General features: G+C 45.5%; 1 protein-coding gene across 2 annotated transcripts in view; it reads right to left on the bottom strand.

The window, feature by feature from the left end:
* efna5b (ephrin-A5b) overlaps positions 1-8,599 on the bottom strand; it is a 62,816-nt gene extending 54,217 nt beyond the window's left edge. Inside the window, exon 1 of one of the 2 annotated variants that reach the window (XM_060054591.1) lies at positions 7,230-8,599. In XM_060054591.1, the coding sequence (XP_059910574.1) occupies positions 7,230-7,354 (125 nt within the window). In that variant the 5' untranslated portion in view covers positions 7,355-8,599. The remainder of the gene's footprint in view (positions 1-7,229) is intronic. The other variant, XM_060054590.1, reaches the window with a different exon arrangement.
* Between the last annotated feature and the right edge of the window lie 5,568 nt (positions 8,600-14,167).

Below are 14,167 nucleotides of genomic sequence, written 5' to 3'. Positions count from 1 at the left end.
TTCCAGTTGAACAGCAAAAAAAAACAAAAAAAAAAGACAAGCAAGAAAAACTCAAAGATATTTTGTGAAAAGCCTATCAGTCACCGTAAGCACTGTGTGTAAATGCACATTCAAACATGGCCCTGTGATTACAGCATGACGTTGACGATAAATACGTTGAACAAGGTCAAAACAGAAGGAGCTGGTTTGAGTCAGTGGCGTGGATATGGCTCTGGGTTTAACGGTACGCTCGTGAACGCCCGCTGACAGAAGAGAGCGTGAGGGCACGGGAGGCTACCAGGCTTAAGCGCTCGGTAGCACTAGCGCCCCGTTCTGGTCAGGGGTGATAGATGCACCAGGCATTACTACAGTAACAGCTGCTTCCAAGCCTCCATCTTACAGAGGAGAAAATGGCTATGGTAGCGCCATTTTCAGCAGCAATCTTTTTCCTTTTTTTTTTTTTACATTTTGAGCGCTGGAGAGAGCCCCTGATTGACGTCCCAACACTTATCGTACCGCCGGCTCTTGTGTTTCCCTCCAAAGGGTTCGGGTGAAGGGGTTGGGGTTGATGAGAGAAGGGGATATTCTACGCTCAAACGTTAATCGCTATCTCATTACATTTCATTGGAGTTGGCTATGAAACAGAGCTAGATGCGGACCAAAAATAGCAATAGCTTTGTTTCGTTCTGGAAAAATAGCAGAGGATTTTTTTGCTAAACAGAGCCAACTGGATACATGGACTCTGCGCTCTCATTAACAAAGGGTTGTGGTTCACTCCGTGGCCCCTAAAAGACACACACTCGGACAGCGAGACCCGTTCTCACGAGAACTCTGCTCAGAGTAGGTTCAGAGGAAGACATAAAAAAGACCTTAAGGAAATACAAAAGGCATGTTAAACTCAAACTTCCCCCCCATCCCATGAAAGCTGACACACAGGGGGCCCAGAGTCAATATTAGTCACCAGAACCGACAAACACATAAAAATGTATATTGTTATTCTCACGGCAGACCGTTATAGAAGTCGGGTGTCGTGGGGGCAGCTATAGCATGTGTGGGGGCTAGAAAGGCTGGTTAATACTTTATAATGTTTCCAAGTTAGAGTAATAGAGCACGCCGCTACCCAATCCAGGGGTTTGGACGAGAGGGGATAGGGAGACAGATCTGTGGGCTGATAGTGGTGGTTCAGTACTCTGGCTGACCTTGGGGTGATTACGCTGCAAGCGGAAAGAAACACAGAAAAACGGCGCCATCGATGGGCAGCACATGTATGTATGGGAGTAGAAAAGGCTATTCAATGTGTGCCGTTTGTTTTTAATTGAAAAGGAGAAAAATAAATGATTTTTATCCCCATGTTTGAACAAGTCTCGTTTTACTTTGTGGTACCTTGGTTGACATTTATCTTTGCACATAAAATCGTTTGTTGCGTCGGTAATCCGGCGAAGGAAGCAAAAATAGCTGTTAAAAATGGCACAGGAATTTAAAACAATATTTATTTTCGGTTAAATTAAGTATTCATGCGTTCTTTAATATACAAATAAAAATGTATATGGAGAAAATCTATATTTGTTCTTTATTTTTTTGGATAATGATTTATTTTTCTCAAATTAACCAAATGAAGAGCGAGTGCCCGAGCCTGACCACCAGACGGCCCCGGTGACAGGGCCGTCTCTGTCCGCCTCACAGCAGCTCCAGCAGGGTCACGGCCAAGAGACCTCCACCTCTTTCACACCACACTGGAGAACAGCTGCTCCACCAAGCGCATTGACTAAACATTGACTACTGCCTGCTGAGCTCATTCTCTGCTTAATAGAATAAATATGTGCATGTGTGTATATATCATAAAATGTTGAACGATAAATTATAAGAATATAGTATGAACATATTTCAGATCAGAAAGGACTTATAAGGTAAAACCCTATTTCATTCGTTTTTTTCTACCTTCCACATTCTCTCTCTCTCTCTCTCTCTTTCTCTGCCTCTCTCTGCCTCTCTCTTGCTCTCTCTCTCTCTCTCTCTCTCTCTCTTTCTCTGCCTCTCTCTGCCTCTCTCTTGCTCTCTCTCTCTCTCTCTCTCTCTCTCTTTCTATGTCTTGTTCCCTGTGCCTCAGTTTGGTGGACAGGCTTTCGCCAGCACCGCAGGCACAAAAGGACGACAGAGCTAGGGGTCATTAAAGAGAACTAATCAGCACTCAGAAAGAGAGACATTGAAAGAGAGAGAGAGCGAGAGAGAGAGAGAGAGAGAGAGAGAGAGAGAGAGAGAGAGAGAGAGAGCGAGAGCGAGAGCGAGAGAGAGAGAGTAAAACACCACTCCAGGCGCATCAGGGAAAAGGAAACAAGACGGAGACAGAATGGTATGCATTAGACTTGGAAGGAAAAAGGCCAAATTAGTAAGCCGAATAAGAAATTGAATGGGCTTTAAATAAGGACAGCCTATACTTTCACCCCTACATGTGCACATGGGTATAAATGGTGTGCCATGGCAGAGTATATAATTCCATCCAAATGTAGGATTTAATATCGAAATTTGTCTTAATACGCCAGGAAAGGAGACAGGCTCAAAATATCTTCTGGTCATTCAGAGTGCAGTCGGCACACACGTATGACTCTACAGACGCACGCACACATAGACACACAAAGAAACGATCTCTCGCACACACACTTACACATACCGCCGAAAAAACTCTCGCTGACACACAAACAAATTACACACAAACACAAACTTACAAAATAACTCTCTATACAATAACTACCCTCTACACACCAACACCCACTCTCTCACTCACACAAAAGTGACAAGACAGTGTTTCACGTTCGGCTGGTCAGTGACAGGTAATGAGAGGTCCAGGGGAGAAAGATGTAATTATGTTGCTTTCTATGAGTTTTAAGGCAATGGAACAAGCCCTCCGTGACCTTAGTGTCTCATTCTTCACATAGCGCACATGCACACACCCACACACACCCACAACAAACACACACACACACGTATGTACACACAAACGCACACGCACACACACAGGCAAGCAAAGACAAAGAAAACGAGGTATAGAGAGAGAGAGAGAGAGAGAGAGAGAGAGAGAGAGAGAGAGAGAGAGAGAGAGAGAGAGAGAGAGAGAGAGAGAGAGAGAGGCTTGACAATGGAGAGCGAACCTCGCAGAGCAGTGACGCGACACTATCGCAGCCCACGTACGGACACGCACGAAGAGGCAGAGCCCAGTGCAATATCAGGGCTTATGGTGGAGCGGGGCAGGCCAACAGATAGGGCCTGACCATCCCTCTGTCTGAGCTCCCCTCAGCCTACAGCGAGAGCTCCTCTCTGGTGTGGCTCTACAGCGCAGCGGCACATTTCAATGACCCCAGAAGCAGGTTTCTCCGGTTGTTGTTGTTGTTGTGTTCGCTTTTTTTTAACACCCCGGACTTTAAGAAGCAGGGTTGTCCTGTGCACCTTCTCTCAGACCTGATCTGACTTTCCGCTTGGTTATGCTTTGCAAGGCGTATACGTGTTGACCTCTGGCTTCCCCCCCCCCCCACACACACACACACACACACACACACACCAGCTCCGTACAGCGCGACTGACCCGCGGACCGTCTCTCTCTCTCTCTCTCACTCTCTCTCCAGCGACAGCCGTGGAGCCGCCGTGGTGCTTCTGAAATATCGAATGTATTTCATTCATTTCATTTTCGGGGCCCTGCCAGCTGAGAGGGAGGTAAGTGAGGGAGAGGGAGAGGGGGAACGAGAGGTGTAGTTAAGGGAGAGAGAGCAGGAAAGAGAGAGAATGAAAGGAAATGGGATCTCTCTGGTAGTACGGCGGAAGAAAGTCATTAGGGTAGCTGTCTGAGTCCTCTTTAGAATAAATACATAAGTAAGAAAAGAGAGAGAAAGACTCAGCTAAGTCTTTAAGACGCAATAAAGCATTAACCTATTTATATGCTTAAACAAGCAATGTAGTAAAGCGTTTGACACAGTTTCTCTGCAATTCGACAAATGTCTACTGTAGCCTACTGTTCTGGTCTTCGGAGCGAGGAAATCCCCTCATGGAGCCACCACAACAACCAAACATTCAGAAACCCAAGAGAAATGTTCTGTTGTTGCAAAAGGTTACAGGTTACGTTCAACTTACACTTTGGAACTATTGAAAATAGCATGTCTGAATTTTAGAGGAGCTTATCACAAGAAGTTTCTTTGCTCAATGTGAAAATGATTTCAATAAAATACAAAAGCTATCTGTGTTTATTTTTTCCAAATATCAAATACATTCAACTAGAATCCCAGCCAACAACACCACCACAACGGCCTTCAACATGAAACTCTATGACGTTTTGTCAGCTTCAAATCATCAACTTTTGACTACACTTTATGGCAGTTATTTTAGTCTGGCGTTTGGTTTTGTTTTGTAATACCAGACAACCAATTTTGGAACAAACCTCGGCCGGTGTAATTCAGTCCATGGGACTCTCAGGCAAAGCAGAAAAAAATAAAAGAAACAAGCTACAGCCCTGGCCGAACCCTGTGTGACCGATCTCGGGCTGCTATGCAAATAGCGTGACAACGCCAGGTATCCTCATATGTGCATAAATAAAGGGACTTTCCAAAACACCGAGTCACCGCCTTATCACATGTCTGTTCCGCGTTTTTTCATTTTCTCGCCATCAATTCAATGCAATGCAACGTTACCTGTTTGGCTTCTGCCAAACAGAAGCCTAAGCCTAAGTACGAAGCAGAGCGGAGTCTCTCAACTGCCTCTGAGGAAACCAGTTTCCCTTCCCCGGGCTAGTGAAGGTCTCTGAGCCTAGTCTCTGTAACGCTCGCTATCGGTCCCATATTTCACCGAGAAACAGAAGGAAGCGACAGAAGAAGCAGCTAGTATACGCTATTATAGTTTTCTTTTTACTGCTGCTCTGTCGCCTGTCGCTTCCAGTGTGTATGGGGCTCGGAGATTAACAGTAGATTTATTGAAACTTCTCCCTACTTCTTTTTATTTTTTTCAATACTGCCTTTCTCTCACCTACAACTACGGAAAACTTGTCAGAACATCTGGAAGGAATCAAATTAACTCCGCCGCCAGTCAAATCAAAACGTTTGACGGGAAAAAGACATTGAGAAAGAATGAAACGTGCAGTGTAAAGAAAGTGTGTCTATCAGGGAAACAACACATCAGGATTAAGCTCGATTTTGTGTGAGCCTGTATAGAAAATAAAAAAGTAGCAGCACATAAATAAGCAACCGGACCAGAGAGCCAGACCACAATAGTCATGGTCTATGGCTATATCAGCCCCGAGAATCTACACCCCCTGTTAGACCGGCCCGGGACATTAACAGAGTAGGCTACATGCGTTCTGCCCTACGGTCCAAAGCCCTCGACCACTAATTGCTTCAAGCAATAAGCCTTGTTTTCTCAAACTTCAAACTGAATATAAATAGTTGTGCAGCAAAGTCAGCTTTTACAATTAATAGCTTTGTGTACATTCGGTGGGTGAGCGGAGGATGGAGAGGATTCAACAAACAAGTTGGCAGTCCAGTGAAGGATAGCTGAGAGCGGCCAACAGTTATCAAGACCGAGGGGACTTTTCTCTCTACAGCAGAGTTGTGTTAGTGGACCACATGGGTTTGCAGATGAACTTGTGGAGCCCATAAGCACCTTTTTAAGTCAACGTTCTGCTCTTGGCAGCAAATAATATTCTCCCAAAACAAATAGATGTTTTGTTGGAATATGGTTTGAGGCTGTCCAATTTATGGGGAGGCAGGCCTCTATACAACTTATAATAGTGGATTTAAATGTATATTTTCCCACCCCAGTTCACACTTTAATATATTGTATTAAGATTGTCCCTTTATGATATTTAACTACACCACTCCGAATATAGAATCAGAAAAAAATATATATTGCATTTACTGCATTCCAGTGTAAAGTCAGGGGGAAATTATCCAGTAAAAGTTAACATGTAGCCTATACGAGGATCGTTATTCGTGAACAATAACTGAGTTGCATCAGATCCATATCGTAATTGGGTCATTTGTTGCGAATACGACACTTGACTGAATCTCAAAGTAAGACTCAAACTAAAGTCCGCAGTGGAAAAATGAACTTTGAATACTGCTGGAGTTGGCATAACAGACTGCAAATCAACCATTTGTTGGATCACAAAAAAGAGGGCGTAAATAGGGTTTAGTCAGAAGTGAAGGCTCTACCTTTTACAGCCTTGACTTAAGTTTGACAAACAGCCCAGACAGACAGTAACACTACCTCACAGGCTACACACCTTTTATATTTAAAACACTTCAAGTTAAATAAAGACATAGCGAGATAGAAGTGTGTGCTGCTTGTACGGACCTACAACCGTTCAAATTAAAGTTGGCCCATGTTGAGACGTTGTTTAAATTTTAATATTCAAAAAATAACAATTAGGCCTACATTACCAAAATGCAATGACACAGGGCCAATGCTAAAACATACCATGTTTCATCAAATAATTGTTTGCTATATTCTTCGACATGTTTAGTTTCCTTTATCCTTAGGGCTCAGAAGTTCGGCGGGGAGAACTATATAGGGTCCTGCACAGAAGGCGAGGGCCCTCACTGCCAGGCGGCTGTACTCTCTCTGTTGGGCCGAGCGATCAACCAAACCCTTATTTTATGTTCCTATGCTTTAGGCTTTCATTTAAACTTTTGAATTTGATGTAACATTTAAAAAGTTACAAAAAGATATAGTGCTACTATTATTTTGGATATAGCCTATTCCATTCACACAGTGTAGACGTTTAATAGTGTTCTTCTTGTTCCTTTTCGTTTACGCCTTTATAAATACAATGTGTTCAGGACTTATGTGGACTCACAAAGTTGACATGCAAAATGTTCGGGTTAATATTGACTGAGGATAAACAGAGACAGAGGAGCACCGTTCGTGACCCATTCCCAACACGACGACGCGCACAATTGTAAGGTCATTTCTAGTTTTAAAAGAGAGTGCGCCGTCGTTATCGTTTTGGTCACGAATCATTTAAATCCAACTCTATTAGTGGAAACACCTAATTACGAGCAGGCACCGGCCTATATAAATATAATAAAAAAACATGGAAAACCCTGGTGTCTCCGGCGTTGTTGCCTACAGCCCCCTGAACCGCGGGAACGAAGAGCGAATAAAAGAAAGGTTCGCTCCATCAAATCTGCGACTAGAGTTCAATGCAGATGTGTGGAACCGAAACACATGCACCGCGGACCGCGGTGCATCCATCCGCTCTCGGAGACGCTTACCTCGGGTTGGTCCTGTTCCAGAAGACGGCATAGCGGTCGGCCACCACTTTGGAGCTCGGCTCCTGGCTAAATACACACATCCACATCACCAGGCACACGAAGAGGACCATTTCCACTTGCAGCATCACTACAGCCGGAAAACTTCACGCCACGTATTCCTCTTCAATCTCGGCTTGCGAAGCGCGGTCAGTAGGTGGATCGGGCTTTCAGGGACGCTTCAGGTGGGACGGGTGACGTGCCTCAGGCACATGTGGTCGTGTGGTTTCTGGAGCAGTTCGAGAAAAAAAGACACAACATAGAAGGCGCGGAGAGAAATGCGCGTCAGTGTTCATCCGATGGGGGCACTTTTGGTGTGGACACTTGTTAATAACAGTGGTACAAAAAAAAGCAGTTCAATGTTGAAAAAGCATCAACGTATCGCTGTGTCTATTTTTTGTAGAGTATCAACTGTTAAGAGGTGTAGGTCCGAGACTCGCAGGGACGCATGTGTTGCGCGGGACGTCACTGGTGACAGGTCCGCTGATGGTCCTACTGATCAATATAAAAAAATCTTCCACAAACACACAAACACTGTCGAAAGCAGTGTTCGGAAACACAGAAAACAATGCGCAAAACAGCCGTTATTGCGCCCTCGTTTATGCGTAGAGTCGGACGCAGTCTGTGGCAAAAGGGGGTCGCCCTCTCCAATAGACAACGTGGAGATCAACCTCAAGACGTATTAGGAGAAAAAAAAGGCTGAACGTGTCCAATGACGCCTTTTGGTGTCCTACGTCAGATGTCCCCGTTCGCCAGGCAACTTTTCAAAGCCACCTACTCAGTCCCCGCCGGCATCGGAATGGATGGGGGGGTGAGCGACGTGGAAACCTTGATCCTTCTGTCCCAACGTTCACACGCTGACTGGCGGGGGAAAAAAGGCTTGCTATCCTTCACGGCGATGTGGTGGAAGTGTCACGGTCGTGGCGGGGAGGAGTCCTCGGGCCGGAGCGGACAGCCAGCCTGGGTCCTCTGCTGCTGCTCGACAGAAGGGGACGCTTGTTTATTCCCTCGAACCTAAATGCCAGCATTACAGGGGAATCCTCCTCATATATAGCTGGCCATGATGCGGAGCAGAGGGAGAAAAAACAGAAGAAGAAGCAAACATCTCCATGTAGATAGCGTTATCCCCCCCCTCCTCCTCCTCTGATGTTTGGGAAACCGAACGGCGGGGCGCAAGAAGGTGATACCGAAGGCGAGTCAGACTGCCGACTGCCCGAGTGGGTTCGGTTACAGCGGAGCGGGGGGATAGTCCCATTGGTTTGAAATGGAAATGGGCGTCACTCGAACAGAGCGAAGCCCCGCCCTCTCCCTAAACTCAGCTAATTCAATTACCGTGAGGTATAGCGCGAACGCGCCCGAGAAGAGTTTGCAGAACGGAGACCGGTTACGCACCACCGTCGGACGATACGGCTGATAAGTAACCTAGGCTATAGCCTACGCGCAGGAGATTTAATTACATCGCGAACGGACACACGGTGTACCATGGGACCGGACATCGTCTCTCTCTCTCTCTCTCTCTCTCTCTCTCTCTCTCTCTCTCTCTCTCTCTCTCTCTCTCTCTCTCTCCTAAGACTCAGTCATCCCTCCCTCTCTCTGTTTATTTCTCTCTTTGAAATTCATTATTGCAACAAATGGCATACAACCATTCGCATAATTTTCTCAGGTTTTTCTAGTATAGAAATCTCGATCAAGTGACTGAAAGCCATCAAGACGACAACTGTCGAAGACTAAACCCGTTGTTTTACGGTGTGATTGGTATAAGAATGATGAAGCAGCCAAGGGTGCTTTGACAATGCAGCCTGTTGCGGGCAGAGCGGAGCAGATTGACGGGGGTTCGAGGCGCCGTTCCAACGCCCAGACGCTCTGCAGTGGAGAATAGTAAAGCTGAGTGAACCGGAGGAGACAGCCCGTTGTTGTACCACGTCACAGACCCCCGTCTCTGGACAACCATGAACTATAGGCTTAACGTTCTTCTCAAATGATGACACATCATGTATGGTCTCTGCGAGAGGTAAGGAGAAAGAGCGTTTACATATGTGTTGACTATAGATTTTTTTAAATAACTTAACAAATAACTAATTAGTTAAAAACATATTTTGTACCTAATGCCTTTAATGACCATATGCTACCACCAATAAATAAATAAATGTGGGCATTTAAATTAAAAGTAATCATTTTATTTATTTCTACTGTTATTAATGCTGGCTATATTTTGCAATCTACAGGCTTGCAACCTATAGACACACACACCCCAGAACTCGCAGACATACGCACACTCACACACATATGCACACTCACACACATACTCACACAGCCACACATGAAGGTGGATCTGCTGAGCTAACACAGGGGCAAAGAGGTGGGAGAGGTCAGTTTGCAGGTCACTGGATGTGGTTGTTTTCCCATCCATTTTACAGCCATGACTGCATTCCACTCCTGCTGTGCTCCATCATTCGAATCAAGGCAAAAGCCCCTCACACACACACACACACACACACACACACACACACACACACACACACACACACACACACACACACACACTCACACTCACACTCACACTCACACTCACACTCACACACAGACACAGACACACACACACACACACATACACACACACACACACATACACTCACTCATGCAATTGCATACATTGAACGTGCGCGCGCACACACACACACACACACACACACACACACACACACACACACACACACACACACACACACACACACACTCACACTCACACTCACACTCACAGACACACACACACACACATACACACACACACACACATACACTCACTCATGCAATTGCATACATTGAACGTGCGCGCGCACACACACACACACACACACACACACACACACACACACACACACACACACACACACACACACACACACACACACACACACACACACACACACACACACACACACACACACACACACATGAACCCTTGGTATTACCAGTCCATTCAGGTCAACTGTGTAGAAAGCAAGTACCCCCAACTGCTTTCATTTTTCCCTGTCTTGGAAACGTCCCCCGGTCCCCTTGTTAACCGGCCCTCCCCAGTACACCACTGGGGCTGGCGTGATTAGTTCTGAAGCAGACCCGATTCCTCCCCGTGGCCCATTCACACATTCTGGAAAGGTAAGCGTCAACGGTGTTACTAAGAGATTTGGCCCTGTATATTTGCCTGCGATACAGCAATGGGAACACAGACTCTACGTTAACACCATGCGAAAGTGACTGAATGGAAATGACTTAGATGACGACACCATTTGCGCACATGCACAAACACGCACACACACTACATTGTGTACTTAATGAATTTGAACCTTTGAACCGTTCTGCCTTTCTTTCATTCTGACTTTCTTCTTTCCTTTCTGTCTGTCTGTCTGTCTGTCTGTCTGTCTGTCTGTCTGTCTGTCTGTCTGTCTGTCTGTCTGTCTGTCTGTCTGTCTGTCTGTCTGTCTGTCTGTCTGTCTGTCTGTCTGTCTTTCTTTCTTTCTTTCTTTCTTTCTTTCTTTCTTTCTTTCTTTCATTCTTTCATTCTGTCCCTCTTCCTTTCTTTTATTCTTTCATTCTGTCTTTCCTTTCTCCCACTCTTTCATTCATGCACAATACACACACAAACAATAACTGCCATAGCATACTGTTACCCAGAGAAACGTTTTTTCAGATTTTCTATTCTGATATAAATCTTCTCCCCGCCCCCTCCTAAAAACAAAAACATCTTTAGGACAAGCTGATAGACTGTAAAAAACGATTTATTCTGTCCCACTGTAGCCCCTCACAATAACACGTGGAGACCCCAAACGCGGAACACGGGTCACCCCAAGGTGAGGCGCTAAGGATGACCGCTTTAGGTAGCAGGGCTGTCGGCCCTGAGCGGCCAGTTCAATGGATTATGCTATTGTTCTTTAGCCGCGCGTTCCGTTAGCCTGCTATCATAACAGCGCCTCATTAAAGCTGGAGGAAGCACGGCTGTTCCGTGCGACTCCAGAGAAGGGCGGAGAGTAAAACACAGGCCGCGAGACAAGGGGAGAGACGAAAAAGTGTCAACGTTCTTACAATTCCTCATAACATCGCCAAGTAAGAAGAGATAGGGAAGATTAACAGAAATTTCAAGGATTTAAAGGGAAAGAAAAAACTATAAATAACACAATTTCTGATCCAAAAGCAAATTATTCGTAGAAATGGAATATACCTACGGGCTGACCTCAAATCAACACTTTAAAACCGAATATGTTTATATGCAACATTATACAATGGCACTACCACCCAACAATGTTGATCACATCATCCACTAGTAGTTGAGTCTCTTCGCTTCTAGTATGAGCATCATTTGAAATTTAATTATGCTTCCAGACACCCCAACCAATCTCTATTAACTATATATTTGTTGACTGTGTGATAGCATTAGCATATACAGCAGAAAAAAAGATGTATACTCTGCTTCTGCTGAATAATCCATCCAGCGAAGCGAAAAGCTATGACTGAGGCCATACGGCTAACACAGCCATCAGCATGACTCACATTTTATGTAATACTCATCGATTGTGTCAAGTCATTGATAGTAGTTTCAAAACCATCACACTCCAAACATTTCCACAAGTTGCATACCATTTTTACCTCTTACCCTCTCAATGCAAGCAGTTGCAAGTGCAACCCAATGAATACAAAGTGTTACATTTTATTAAATTGTAAAGTATTTAATGCTGCGCTCTGCACTCGGCCTCTCTCTCTCTCTCTCTCTCTCTCTCTCTCTCTCTCTCTCTCTCTCTCTCTCTCTCTCTCTCTCTCTCTCTCTCTCTCGACCCCAAACCCCCGCCTTCTCCCTCCCTACTTCTCCCTTAACGTCTCGGATGGAAAATGCCCCTCACATTAAAGCTCTTATTGTCCCTGTTGATGCACTTAGGAGTCCCGGGCGGTCCGTCGCGGCACGTCACAGTGGAGACACCTCAGACGGACGATGGTCACCGCGGTAACGACGGGGCGATATTAACGCCAAACACTGATCTGATGTATCTGCCGGGATCAGACCCTGCCCAGCATCCCAATTATAGAGAGCAGATGGGTGGTTGGTGGGTTTTCAGGGAGGGGGGGGGGGGGGGGACAGGAGTGGGGGGGGCTCAGAAAACCACAGAGAGGCCGACCCATGTAAGGAGCGTGAGCTGTTCCTATTTATCACAGGACGGACATTTAAAACGATTTTAACGTTGAAATACAATGTATTTTATACAGAGGACATGCTTTGAGTGCAACATCAGCACAATTGAGCGGTGGAAATGTGCAGAGAATGAGGTCCCCTGTTCCTTACAGAATTAAGATTTAAACAGGTTTTTATATTGCCGTTGAAATACCTGTTTATACCATTTCCCTCAGCGAACAATATAGTGAAATATTGTTTTCCATTTATTACATAGGAGCTTTGCCAAATCTATGTTCCTCCCTTTTTGTCAGTTTTGCAAAAATAAATATTCTCCGCCAATTATGGGAACATCCAGGCAAAATAGACTTGGCCCTCTGAGATTTGGGAGGCACTGTCGACTGATAAAGGATTAATAGGAACAATATATTCTCTATCTCTATCAGACTTTTGTGAAAACAGCTGTCTCATATCATACTAAAATAGGGTGTTGCAACGGCTTTATAAAAGGGCCTTGCAACTCTTCTCTTTGTCCACCTCTCCTACCCTCTCATTCTCTCTCCTCATTTCCTTCTCTCTCCTCTCCTCTTCTACCCTCTCCTTCTCTCTTCTCATCTCCTACCCTACCCTATCCTCTTCTCCTCTCCTCTCCTCTCCTACCCTACCCTTTCCTCTCTTATCCTCATCTCCTCTCATACCTAATCCACCTCTCCTCTCCTCACCTCTCATCTCCCCTCTCCTCCCCCTTCCCCCGTAAGAATATCCCTAACGATGCCCCTCCCCACCTTACACGCACGCACGCACGCACGCACACACACACACACACACACACACACACACACACACACACACACACACACACACACACACACACACACACACACACACACACACACACACACACACACACACACACACACACACACACACAAAGGCAATAATGGAGCAGGCATAAAGGAACATTATGGTAAAAACTAACCTCAACACCACCCCTTGCCTGGGTATTACAAATGTTAATCTGTCCTGTAACAAAGACATTTGTTTCCCTGGGTTTATGTGAGGCACTGTTTCTGGCTATATTTTATCACATTATGGTCTAATGACATTCACTACAGCTGCATACTTATGTGGCTTCCAACCTTAACTTTATAAAGAGGCCTGAGTATTTGTGTGCGTTTATCTGTGTGTGTGTGTGTGTGTGTGTGTGTGTGTGTGTGTGTGTGTGTGTGTGTGTGTGTGTGTGTGTGTGTGTGTGTGTGTGTGTGTGTGTGTGCGTGCGTGCGTGCGTGCGTGCGTGCGTGCGTGCGTGCGTGCGTGCGTGCGTGCGTGCGTGCGTGCGTGTGTGCGTGCGTGCGCATGCGTTGCGCGGGTGTGTGTGTGCATGTGTGTGTTGTCGGGCACTTACACGAGTGCCTAGTGAACGCAAGCGCCACATTAGCCATGACCGCTGTGTGAGTTACTTCTTCATTTGTTTAATAGCAAGCCGCCCGTTTCCATTCGTTCTCATTACGTGCCTTGCTTCAACTTGTCCAATAAAGGGTTAATGATCAGAAATACAAATCCCCCCAAAAACTCCACATTAATGCCTTTTCCAAGGGAAAACTAACTTCCTCATTACAGGAACCTGCGGTGGAGCAAATGACAAATCATAGCATGCAATAATAAAGGTGACACAATAAAAGTCCCCTGGCTGGGCTCCATCTCATCATTATGAGAGTATTATGAATGGGTGCAATAAAAGTGA

Source organism: Gadus macrocephalus, chromosome 6 (assembly GCF_031168955.1).
Source record: "Gadus macrocephalus chromosome 6, ASM3116895v1".
Classification (NCBI taxonomy): domain Eukaryota; kingdom Metazoa; phylum Chordata; class Actinopteri; order Gadiformes; family Gadidae; genus Gadus; species Gadus macrocephalus.
Note: the sequence above shows the minus strand (reverse complement) of the source record. Positions and strands in the feature narration are given on the sequence as shown.